The sequence below is a fragment of the Stegostoma tigrinum genome, chromosome 48, assembly GCF_030684315.1.
Source record: "Stegostoma tigrinum isolate sSteTig4 chromosome 48, sSteTig4.hap1, whole genome shotgun sequence".
Classification (NCBI taxonomy): domain Eukaryota; kingdom Metazoa; phylum Chordata; class Chondrichthyes; order Orectolobiformes; family Stegostomatidae; genus Stegostoma; species Stegostoma tigrinum.
Window position 1 is genome coordinate 692,363 of NC_081401.1, and position 13,231 is coordinate 705,593.

General features: G+C 46.0%; 1 protein-coding gene across 5 annotated transcripts in view; it reads left to right on the forward strand.

The window, feature by feature from the left end:
- Positions 1-12,677, forward strand: part of LOC132207467 (utrophin-like) — a 165,861-nt gene extending 153,184 nt beyond the window's left edge. Inside the window, exons 5-7 of one of the 5 annotated variants that reach the window (XR_009443485.1) lie at positions 4,283-4,551; positions 9,755-9,866; positions 9,974-12,677. Coding sequence is in view for 2 of the 5 variants with exons in the window: in XM_059643104.1 (XP_059499087.1) it covers positions 4,283-4,551; positions 8,639-8,785 (416 nt within the window). In the remaining 3 variants the exon portion in view is untranslated. Of the gene's footprint in view, positions 1-4,282; positions 4,552-8,638; positions 8,974-9,754; positions 9,867-9,973 lie in introns of those variants that run through there. The other 4 variants (XR_009443486.1, XR_009443487.1, XM_059643105.1 and 1 more) reach the window with 4 other exon arrangements.
- Positions 12,678-13,231: the final 554 nt, after the last annotated feature.

Genomic DNA, 13,231 nt, shown 5'->3' on the forward strand with positions numbered 1-13,231 from the left:
AATAGAGACATTTGGTGTGCTTTTTTGCCGATTGCGACGATCTGGGTGGACCAGGAGAGATTGTTGGTGATCGACACTCTCAACTATCTCCACCTCAGCAACATCTCTCTCACTGTCTGATGCAGGCGCTCACACACTCACATTGTGTCACCTATTCTGTCTGTCTGTCTCTCCCTCTCTCCCTCATCGCCCATCTCTCTCTCACTCGCTCGCTCTCTCGCGCGCGCTCTCTCTCTCTGTCTCTGTCTCCCTCCCCCACCCCCCCAACCTCTCTGGCTTTGTCTCTCTCTCTCTCTCTTTTTCTCACATACCAACTCATTGCTCAGTATTCCATGGTATCTGAATTGTTGGAAGAATTAACTTAGACTGAGCGTGGATTTTCTCCCAAATTAGTTATGACAAAGCAGAACCAATTCTGCCTGGAAGAAGAAAGGCAGGAGCCATAATAATTAGGGATTGTTTTGCTAGAGGAACCGTGCTGTGATATGCATCCAGATAGGATGCTTTCTGTGGTACATCAGTGAAAGTTGCCCTTGTGGGCACACGGAATTGCCTTAGCCTCCTGGGAAGTAGAGACAACGGTGTGCTTTTTTGCTCATTGCGATGATGTGGACGGACCAGTGAACTAATCTAAGCCCATCCCCCTAGACGATCCCATTATCATCCATATGCTTATCCAAGGACTATTGAAATGCCCCTAATGTGGCTGAGCTAACTGCATTGGCAGGCAGGGGGTTCCACATCCTTACCACTCTCTGAGTAAAGAACCTGCCTCTGATATCTATCTCAAATCTATTATCCCTCACTGTTGCTCATCCAAGCTGACGTCATCATCCTCGGAAAAAGACCCACACTGTCCACCCTGCCTCATCCACTGATCATCTTGTATGTCTCTATTAAATCTCCTCTGAATCACCTTCTCTCCAATGAGTACACACCCAAGTCCCTCAGCCTTTCTTCAGAAGACCTTGGCTCCGGACCAGGCAACATTTCCTCTGCACCTTTTCCAATGCTTCCACATCCTTCCTGTAATGGGGCGACCAGAACTGTACGCAATATTCCAAATGAGACCGCACCAGCTGTTTGGACAGTTGCTCTGGATCTCAATCCCACTGCCAATAAAACCTAAAACACCGGAAGCCTTCTTCACAGCACTATCAACCTGGATGGCAATTTTCAGGGATCGACATAGATGGACACTCTCTGCACAGCAACACTGCCAAGAATCTTTCCATTGACCCAATATTCTGCCTTCCTATTATTCATCCCAAAGTGAATCACCTCACATTTATCCGCATTGAAGTCCATCTGCCAGCTTTCCGCCCAATTCTGCAGTTCATCCAAGTCTACCTGTCACCTGCAACATTCTTCCACATTGTCCACCACTCCACCGACTTGAGTGTCATCTGCAAACTTACTAACCGATCTACCAATGCCTCCGTCCAAGTCATTTATAAAAATGACAAACAGCAGTGGTCCCAAAACAGATCCTTGAGACAAACCAGTAGTAACCAGACTCCAGGCTGAATATTTTCTATCAACCACCACTGGTTGCCTCCTTCGCCAAAGCCAGTTTCTTATCCAACCTGCTAAATCTCCCTCAATCCCATGTCTCCATGTTTTCTCCAATAGCCTACCATGTGGAACCTTATCGAAGGCTTTACTGAAGTCCATGTCCACCACATCAACTGCCCGACCCTCATCCACGTGCTTGGTCACCTTCCAAAATTACTCAATGAGGCTTGTGAGACACGACCTGCCCTTGACAAATCCATGTTGACTATCTCCCATCAAATTGGTGCTTGCTCGATGATTATAAATCCTCTCTCTTATAATCCTTTCCAAAACTTTTCCTGCAACAGACGCAAGGCTCACTGGGTTTATAATTACCTGGGTCATCTCTACTGCCCTCTTTGAACAAGGGCACAACATTTGCAACCCTCCAGCCTTCTGGTACTAAACCTGTAGACAATGAGGATTCAAAGATCAAGGCCAAAGGCGCCGCCGCCTGTTCCGTAGCCTCCCAGAGAATCTGAAAGTTTTGAAGGATGATGCGTTGTATCCGGAGGTTGGTGGGGTGGTACGTTAGGACGAGGGAGACTTTGTTTTGGTTGTTGTTGCGGGGTGGGGTGAGAGGGATTTGTTGCAGGAAATGCTGGAGACACGGTCGAGGGCGTTATCAACCACAGAGCGGGGCAAGTTGTGGTCCTTGAAAAATGAGGACATCTGAGATATACGGGAATAGAATACCTCATCCTGGGAGTGCAGATGCAGAGGCAAAGGAATGGGGAATAGGGGATGAAGTGTTGCAGGAATATGGTGGGAGGAGGTGTAATCTTGGTAGCTGTGGGAATTGGTGGAGTTGAAATGGATATTTGTTTCTCAGTGGTTGGAAATTGAGTGGTCCAGGGAGGAGAGAGAGGTATCAGATATTGTCCAGGTTAACTTCAAGTTCGGGAGGAAGGTGTTGGTGAAGCGGATGAACTGTTAGAGCCCCTTGTGGGAACACAAGGCAGTGCCGATACAGTCATCAATGTAACGGAGGAAGAGGTGGGGTTGAGGGCCAGTGTAGGTACGGAAGAGGGAGCGTTCCGTGTAACCTCCAAAGAGGCAGGCATAGCTTGGGCCCATTTGGCTACCCTGGCCACCCCCTTTGTCTGTAGGAAGTGGGAGAAATTGAAAGAGAACCTGTTGAGGGTTGTTCAAGGACCGGAACTTCCCCCTCCTCAGTGGTCAAAAACGCCCTCGACCGTGTCACCCGCGTTTCCCACAACTCATCCCTCACACCCGCACCCCATAATAACTACCAAAACAGTGTCCTCCTCGCCCTCACGTACCACCCCACCAACATCCGGATTCAATGCGTTGTCCTCCGACCCTTCTGCCATCTGCAATCCGACCCCACCACCAAAGACATTTTTCCCACCACCCTTAGGTGACCCCCGTATCCGCTCCACACTCCTCTCCAGCACTCCCTACACCCAGCACTTTTCCCTGCATATCCATAAATGTTGTCATCACAACGTTTAAAATTCACTGGTCCCGATACCTCCCCCCTCACCCCCATCCCAGGCCCCAGGAAGAATTTCCTCATCAAACAGATGTTTACCTGCACGTCTGCTAATGTGGTACACTGTATCCACTGTTGCCATTGTGGCCCCCTCTACATCGGGGAAACCAAACAGAGGTTTGTGGACCGCTTCACTTGTGCTCAGTTTGCACGAAAGAACTGCACCTCCCAGTCGCAAACTGTTTCGACTCTCCCTACCAATCCTCAGGTAACATGTCTATCCTGGGCCTCCTGCAGTGCCACAACGATGCCACCTGAAGGTTGCAGGAGCAGCACCTCATATTGCGCTTGGGAACCCTGCACTCCATGGTATCAATGTGGACTTGACCAGCTTCAAAATCACCCCTCCCCCTCCCGCATCCCAAAACCAGCCCACCTATCCCATCCTGCCACCTCAAACCCCACCCCCATTTCCTGCGTCCTAACCTCTTCCCGCCCCGGAGACCTGTTCGTCCTCCCCGGACTGACCTATCCCCTCCCTACCTCCCCACCTACACTCACCTCTGCTGGCTCCATCCCCAACTCTTTAACTTGTCTGTCTCCTCTCCACCTATCTTCTCCTCTATCCATCTTTGATCCGCCTCCCCCTCTCTCGCTATTTATTTCAGAACTCTCTCCCCCTCCCCCTTTTCTGATGAAAGGTCTCGGCCCAACATGTCAGCTTTTGTGCTCCTCAGATGCTGCTTGGCCTGCTGTGTTCATCCAGCTGCACACTTTGTTATCTCTACATCTCTTAACAACCCCATCAAGTGAGTTCTGGAGAGAACTATGCAGGGTCGACTTTGGGTTTATCATTCTAACTTGCCAGTCCTGAAAGATGAAAGTTGGTTTGTGTTGGATGTTTGTCTCATAGCTATGAAAGATATCCTGAAAGGATTTTTCAAATCTTTTGTTGAGAATTGTACCCATTTAGTCACTAATCCTTTTCCTTCTTCAAAGTTTCCTTGGTAGTGACAAATTTCAAATATCTGCAGAATTTTATTTGGCTTTGTATTGGTTGTCTGTGATTCTCTGTTAATGGCTCCGCGACCTGCCAGCTAATTACAGAATTTATCATTGATGTGCCGGTACCAAAATCTTTCGTCTTATACTATATATCCCAATTTCAGGAGAAAGTCCATAGAGACCTTTTAAAGGAAAGGGGATTAGAAAGCAAATCTATCGATCAAAATCATGAATAGTTGATAAATTATTTGCATTCCATATTTCCAGAACCTGCCCCGGAAGAGAGAGCCCAGAGAATTGCCAAAGCTGTCCGCAAACAGTCAATAGAAGTGAAGGAAAATTGGGAACAACTGAAAATCCGTGCGAGCAACTGGCAGAAACAGGTGGAAAAGGCGTTGGAGAAACTTCAAGAACTGCAGAAAGTTCTGGATGATCTTGAGGCTCATGTGATAACAGCTGAGGGGGTCCACACTGATTGGCAACCTGTGAGTGACCTGCTTATTGACTCATTGCAGGATCACATTGATAAAACCACAGTAAGTGCAATTACATTACACTTCACTTATGAACAGATGGAACCACAATGTTGTATCGAGACGATCAGTAATATTGATTGAATGGTTGTTAACTTAATTTGCAAATTAAAACTTAGTTGAGCATGCCTTCTGATGATATCACATCGTTAATATCAGTATAATTGAGGTTTCTATTAGTCAGTGACATCAGCTGAGTTATCTGCTTATTGCCATGTTATCAGGGTTAAAGGTAAAGTCTTAGCACGCCATTTGGCGACTCCTTAGAGAGAGACAACTGGTTATGATTTAACCTGAAGATCACCACGCCTCAGGGAAGTAGAGGGGTTGAGGCGAAGACCCTTTGTGGTCAGCTCACTGGTGTGGCAATTGAGCCCTCTCTGCAGGGCATCAGTCTGCATCACAAGCCAACTGAATTTGAATAGAGTTTAGGATTGGAGAGCAATCCATGCAATTATTTTTTTTGAATGAATGTTTCTCACTGGGACTGTCTCACCGGCAAACCTAAAAGCCAGCTCAGCCATACAGGCGAGATCAGTTCCTGATCTCAGCTGAATTTTTTGACCTGGGGTGGGTCAGCGTTAGGAGTTCATTGATTGGAATGAATTCTCATTAAGTTAGCGAGAGGGATACTACACGTGAATAGATCGATGTTTTGAAAAGAGGATGAGATATGAGCAAAAGTTGAATTGATGTGGAAGACCAGCCACAATCATCATCGACGGTGGAGCAAGCTTGAGCGGCCATGCAACATTGTGCTGCCGCTATTTGACTTGTTCTGTGGAAAGGAAGGAAAACGGTCCAAGTGTCAAAAATGCCGAAGACCACATCGTTCTACAACCTCAAAATTTGATTGTGTTCAGCATATTATCACTCCTGGTACCCCTAAATCCTGGTCTATCATCTCAGCAGCTCGACTCTGCCCAAAAGCTGGTTACTTGTGACATTTTTGTAGTATCTTCCCAAGTCTGAAAATCATTTTTGTTTTTGTACAATCAGAGTTGGCCAGTGTGGAAGGAGGTCGTTTGGCATATCGTAGCTCTTTGAAATAACTCCCCAATTCGTCCCCCTCTGCTTGGCAATGACTTCAACCACTTATAAAATCTCTTTAATGGAGGGAAACTTTGAAGGCGTCTGATTGGAGTATTAACGATCCCAGAATACAACTGAGCCTTATGAAGTTGTTTGTTCTGATGATGAAGAGCTTGATGAAAGAGGATGGTTTGAAAAAGTGCCTTAAAAGAGGAACTGTACAGAGGCTGAGAGGTGTAGGAAGTTAGCGAGTTTTGAGAGGATTTGTTGCTTGGGTTGATGTTCTGGATGTGAGTTTGCTCGCTGAAGGTGTAGGAAGTCTCTAATTGGGTTTGAAGCCGACACAATTAAATGTTTGGCAACTAGCAGTGGGCCGTTTAAAATAAAGAGTGGGCAAGAGGACGTAATTAGACGAGTGCAGATATCCTGAAGTATGGTTGGACTGGTGGAGATTACCAAAATAGCGATAGGCATAGCCAAGGAACGATTTGTGAACAAAAATGAGAATTTAATAAAATTACTGTTAATAGTATCAGTCAGGTAGAAAGTACAGAGAATAGGAATTGGTTCAAGTTGAGACTCTGGCAGTGGAGTTTTAGACGACCTCAAGTGTTCAATGGACAAATGTGGGTCTCCATCAGGGAATGCATTGGAATTGTCAGGTCCAGAAGTGAAGTAGTTCCAGGTGAAGGTTTCACTGCTAATGAGCCGAGACAAAAGACAGGTAGGCAGGATTGAAAAGATGTGAAGAGACAGCTTTAGGGATTGCATGAATGTGTGGTCGGACGTTCATCATGGGATAAACAAGATGCCAAGGTTGTGTTGAGACAAGTGTAATATTACATTGTTGCCAAGGCGGAGTAATGCAATCAGTAGGTCGTGAATGGAGATTGGTGTGGGGACCACAAAGTGGTCTTCCCAGTTTTAAATTGTTATCTCCACATAGTTGCGCAACTTTATGTTCTGTTCAAAAGGCATTACTGACAAGGAAACAGAAGTTAGCCATTTGTTTACTTGTCAATATATCTTGATTTTTCCACCATGTTCTCCAATTATTGACACATGTGCAGTGGACGAAGTGAACCGTTCAAACCTTAAAAGGAGATGTTAAAATTATGGAATATAAAGTTAAATTTATTTTATTGAAAATTTTAAATAAATTACATGAAGGTTTGACCAAGACTGCAAGGAATTAGATGGAACACCAGATGAATAAAACAAGCAGTAGTAAGGTGGTATTAGCTGGATGTTCCTGAAGAAAGAGAACGCAGCCAACCTTTCTTCCATCAGGGGGATGAATTGTGTGGTGTCAGACACAGTCGATGAAATCATTCCTTCTGTCTTTACTGTCTGACTAGATATGGTTGTAATATTTCCTATTTTAAGCGCTCAAGATTAGACATACTTCACTTGACATTCTCATTTTCTAAATTTTAAGAAGTTGACTTATTGTCAAGTCACGATAGGATTGAAAACACATTCTATAACTGTTTGAAGTCAGAAGTCACATAACACCAGCTTGTCGTCCAACAGGTTCATTTGAAATCACACAAGCTTTTGGAGTGCAGCCCCTTCATCAGGTGCAGTTAGTGAGGTGACCACAGAGAGACACAGCTTATCAGCAGAGAGATCAAAAGATCATAGAATTGGCGTGAGTGGAGTGTCAGATAATAACTCTGTACAGGTGACCAAGAGTGTTCGAGGCAAGTAAAGCGTTTATAAAGTCCATGTCAGTGCTGTGTTGTCATGATAATCAGGCAGCGCAACAGGAATGTACAAAAGGTGACATCTCAGGTCAGACTCTGACTTGTAGTTTAGAGGCTTGTGTTCAGAATCTGTCTTAGAGTTTTAACCTTTATTTCAAAAGCAAGAATTTATAAGATACCACACTGACTGCAACTACAGGTTGTGTGTTTCTTCAACAAAATATCTGCAAACAAACAAACATCCTGGATGAAGACTTATTATCTGACACTCCACTCACACCAGTTGTATGATGTTTTGATCTGTCTGCTTATCAATTGTGTGCCTGTGTGTTTTCCTCCCTGACCGCACCTGATGAAGGGACTGCACTCCGAAAGCTTGTGTGATTTCAAATAAACCTGTCAGATTATAACCTGATGTCATGTGAGCTCTGACTTTGTCTATCCTAGTCCAACACCAGCACCTCCACATTATAACTGTTTGGAACCAAGTCAGCGCAACAGGTATATGTCAAACATTTGACTTCGGAAGAATGCCGAGTGCTGAAAAATTCATTGATAACAAAGTATTTCTTCATGGTGCCATCTATCGTAACATGCTGCGTCTCACAGTCACAATGAAAGGATGGCCACTTGAATTTAGCAGGGCCAAGAACAGTTATGGACATTTTTAGCATGGGAGGAGGCCATTCAACCTATTTTAACTGTCCCAGCTCTCTCCCAGCGCAACAAAATTAATCCTTCTCTCGAACTCATTCCACATATTTCACAGAATTGAAATATATAGGTACATACTGAAGAGATTTTAACATCAAGTGAGCAGTTCTCGCACTTCACCTTGTCACTAAAAATGGAAAACGTGACTTACAAGGAGTGGGTCTTTATTTTGTTCTGTTTGGATGATGAAGCAGATGCAAGTCGAAGTGCTGGAACTGGCGTCTTGAACTTAGCAACTGTTCAACGTGTATAAAATGAATTCTGTGCGCATCTACTAAAAGCAGTTTTATGGAAGGAAAAGGTACCAAAGAAGATTTGGTGTATTGTGCTTGATGCTATTATACTCCAACCTGTGAAAACAGAACTCTACGACTGTGAGTGTTGAGTTCTGAGAGGGTGCTATCTTGTTTGAATGTACATTGCTAAGCCGAGGCCTATTTTCCCAACAGCAAAATTGGTAATCCAGCAAGAAATGGATATTTCTCACATTTGTTGGCTGTAAGTGTCTGTTTAAAGTTTCCTTATATACAGGTGCTTAACCTGCTCTTACAGTTTGAACATTTGTTGTGCCAATGAAAATTTTTTTGAATGGTTTCACCTCCAGTTTTCCTCTTTATACATATTGGGTATTCTTTCAGGGTAAGGACTATCTGCAAAATATGAGATTGGGTTTTGAAAGACAGCAGCCTTTGTTTTGGAGAGATAATGGGAACTGCAGATGCTGGAGAATGCGAGATAACACCGTGTGGAACTGGATGAAGACAGCAGGCCAAGCAGCATCTTAGGAGCACAAAAGCTGACGTTTCGGGCCGAGAACCTTCTTCAGAAAATGGGGAGGGGGTGCGGGTTCTGGAATAAATAGGGAGAGAGGGGGAGGCGGATGGAAGATGGATGGAGGAGAAGATAGGTGGAGAGGAGAGTATGGGTAGGGAGGCAGGGAGGGGATAGGTCAGTCTGGGGAGGCCGGACAGGTCAAGGGAGTGGGATGAAGGGAAATAGGGGTGCGGCATGAGGTGGGAGGGGGTATGGGTGAGAAGAAGAATAGGTCAGGGAGGCGGGGACGAGCTGGGCTGGTTTTGGGATGCAGTGGGAGGACAGGAGATTTGGAAGCTTGTGAAATCCACACTGATACCATTGGGCTGCAGGGTTCCCAAGCAGAATATGAGTTGCTGTTCCTGCAACCTTGGGGTGGCGTCATTATGGCACTGCAGGAGGCCCAGGTTGGACGTGTCCTCTCAGGAACGGGAGGGGGAGTTGAAATGGTTCGTGACTGGAAGGTGCAGTTGTTTATTGCAAACTGAGCGTAGGTGTTCTGAAAAGCGGCCCCCAAGCCTCTGCATCGTTTCCCCAATGTAGAGGAAGCCACAACGGGGACAGCGGATGTTTTGGATATTTCTTGAGCATTGATTTTCATTCAGAGTTGGTTGGATTTTGCTGAAGCAATAGACATAACTCACGATGACGTAGACAATGTCAGAGTTAATGTTTCGCGTCCTGTGACCCTTCCTCAGAACTCACTCTTCACTGATGCTGCCAGACCTGCTGAGCTTTTCGAGCAACTTCTGCTTTTGTTGCTGATTTACAGTGCCCACAGTTCTGTTGTTTTTTACGACACAGACAAAACTTGATCTCTGCAGGAAGCATGATGCTGCATTCTCCAACTTCCCTGGCCTTTTGTAATATAATATTGTCTTTTTAGGACAGAAGTGGCTTTTTTTTGTTTGTTTTAACTTCTGCACATACTTTCTATGCAGGTTAAAAGTCTACACCTTTTCAGTTCACTGCAGTGCTGCATAATGAAGACTTGGAACAGTTTTTTTATATAAAGTAGAAAATCAATGTGGTTTGTTTTCCAAAATGTGATGTGTAAGTGCAACACTTAAGTGTGTTCATCAAACTATTGTTTCCTTTGATCTTTGTGTTGCAGAAATTTCTAGAATCATTTCATATGTATTTTTCTTGATATATTTTAGCAGCTTTCCTGGAGCAAGTCTGTTTTCCCTCGGATGAGACGACTTTCAGACATACTCCCTTTATTATGAGATATAATTGGGGTAAAATGAGGAGGATTTTTATTCACTGAGACACACATGACTATATGTTTGAAGCATTGGAAAATGCATTCTGTTCGGACTGTCATGTTATCTGGTGTTTGTCCCAGGCTTTCCGATTAAATGCAAGTGATGAAGGATGCTAATGATGCCACATGTTATTACAAGAAGAAATGAACATCCAAGTAAGGATTTTATGCCACATTTATACATAGCATGGACGCAGCATGGATGCCGTGACGGAGTGAAATGGGATGCCGTGACGGAGTGAAATGGGATGCCGTGACGGAGTGAAATGGGATGCCGTGACGGAGTGAAATGGGATGCCGTGACGGAGTGAAATGGGATGCCGTGACCGAGGGAACTGGGATGCCGTGACCGAGGGAACTGGGATGCCGTGACCGAGGGAACTGGGATACAGTGCCTCAGTGAGATGCTCACAGCGAATTGTCCCCTCCGTCCTGACCCGCTCACACTGACTAGCCCCTGCAGTCCTGACCCGCTCACAGCGACTTCTCTCTGCAGTCCTGATCCGCTCACAGCGACACGCCCCTTCAGCCCTGTCCCAATCACAGGGACTTGCCCTCTCTGTCCTTACCCACTCACAGCGACTTGCCCCCTCAGTCCTCACCCACTCACAGCGACTTGCCACCTCAGTCTTGACCCGCTCACAGCGACCTCCCCCCTCTGTCCTGACCCCCTCAGAGCGACCTACCCCTCCGTGCTGACCCGCTCACAGTGAGGTGCCCCTGCAGTCCTGACCCCCCTCACAGTGACCTGCCCCCTCACTCCTGACCTGCTCTGCATTGAGGAAACCAAGCGGAGGCTTGGGGACCACTTTGCAGAACACCTCCGCTCGGTTCGCAACAAACAACTGCACCTCCCAGTCGCGAACCATTTTAACTCCCCCTCCCATTCCTTAGACGACATGTCCATCATGGGTCTCCTGCAGTGCCACAATAATGCCACCCGAAGGTTGCAAGGACAGCAACTCCTCATCCGCTTGGGAACCCTGCAACCCAATGGTTTCAATGTGGACTTCACAAGCTTCAAAATCACCCCCTCCCCAACTGCATCCCAAAACCAGCCCAGTTCTTCCCCTCCCGCAACTGCATCACAAAACCAGCCCAGCCTGTCTCCGCCTCCCTGACCTGTTGTTCCTCTCACCCATCCCTTCCTCCCACCTCAAGCCACACCTCCATTTCCTACCTACCACCTCATCCTGCCTCCTTGACTTGTCCGTCTTCCCTGGACTGACCTATCCCCTCCCTACCTCCTCACCTGTACTCTCCTCTCTACCTATCTTGTTTTCTCTCCATCTTCGGTCCGCATCCCCCCCTCTCCCTATTTATTCCACTTCCCTCTCCCATCCCCCTCTCTGATGAAGGGTCTAGGCCTGAAATGTCAGCTTTTGTGCTCCTGAGATGCTGCTTGGCCTGCTGTGTTCATCCAGCTCCACACTTTGTTATTTTGGATTCTCCAGCATTTGCCATTATCAGTGGCCTTTCCTCTTTGTCAAAGTTTGTGCAAAAGCAACACGATGTGGGGCGGCACGGTGGCTCAGTGGTAAGCACTGCAGCTTCACAGCACTGGGGACTCGGGTTCAATTCCAGCCTCAGGCAACTGTTTGTGTGGAATTTGCACCTTGTCCCTGTGTCTGCGTGGGTTTCCTCCAGGTGCTCCGGTCTCCTCCCACAGTCCAAAGAGGTGCACGCTAGGTGGATTGGCCATGCTAAATTGCCCATAGTGTTCAGGGGCGTGGGTCTGGGTGGGATGCTCCAAGGTTTGGTGTGCACTTGTTGGGCCAAAGGGCCTGTTTCCACACTGTAGGGAATCTAAACAATCCTGTTCCCACATCTCCATGTTATAACCCTGCTGATCACTGCACACACAGATGTTTGATAACAAAAGGATAACAATAATATTCAAACCCAGTGCTGGAGATGTATTTTAAATACACTGAGGCCAGTGTCGATCTCCAATTCAACTTTTATTTACAAATGAACTGTCTTCAACTTTAGCACTGCCTCATTCAGAGATAGTTGCCAGGGTGTCAGCATCTCTGACCCTCACACGACTTATCTGTCAGCCAGGGCTCCCTGATTTGGGCTGTTAATATGGACCAGTCAGGCAACTCATATTCTGTGAGGTTCGACTGGCCGACCTGGTCACAAACAAGTGCGGTGTGTTCATCGAAAATCAAACGTACTAGAAAGGTACCATTACATACCAGTGCAAAGGAAGGCATGAGGCTAAACTGGGGAGGGAAGGGAACTGCTTATTGGGGGTGGCCCAGAGAGTGGAAGAAAATCGAATGGGAAGACGACCATTTGAGACTGAGGGAGAGAGATGTAATTGCCTGAATGAGGCATTCCAATTGCGAAATGGATTTTTGTTGTACACCATGTTCAGTTTCCCCGATCTTAATCTGTACTCCTCTTTAAATCATTAGTATCTGAAATTTCTGTATCATTTCCAAATGTTCTGTCTCTAATGTTGTGCTGTTGGAATTGGTTGAACTGCAGAGATATTATTTATTTGCACAAATGTGTTCAGTGAAATGAGTTGCATGCTATATATGTATTATTCTTCCTGATTCTATTGTACACAAACAAATTAAAGTTAGTTCCACTTTTAAACAACAAACTGCTTTTAGATGTCTGATGTATCTCATTTGCCTGCCACTTACTCTTGTTGATGAGTAGTGTTTCTGTTTAGTGAAGAAATATGAATGAGCTGGAGCACTAATGGCAATGCCCAATGTGGTGATATTCCAACATTGCAGCTGGAAGGTGGGGCGGGGAGGGGGTTGGGTTTCACAAGAACTATTACAGAGGGAAATGGAGAGACAGGTGATGTATGTGGCAGCACCGAGACAGTGAGGAGAATGAAATGCAGCCTGAAGGGGAATCTGGCTGTATTCTCCAAGGCACGGGCTGAATGGAAGAGGACAGAAAGGATTCACTCAGAGGAAGAGTAGATGAGACTGGACTGATTATGAAACAGGCAATAATCATTGGCAAGTTACTGATAGGAGGGTGAATCAATCGGGCTCACTTTAAGACTGTTTACAGTTACCATATAGTTCCTGGGAGATGTGTAGATCAGGCCAGGCTCATACAGAAACGCTTCCCGGAGTAATTAACATGTAGACCCCACTGGGAAAGAGTGAGGGGTTGG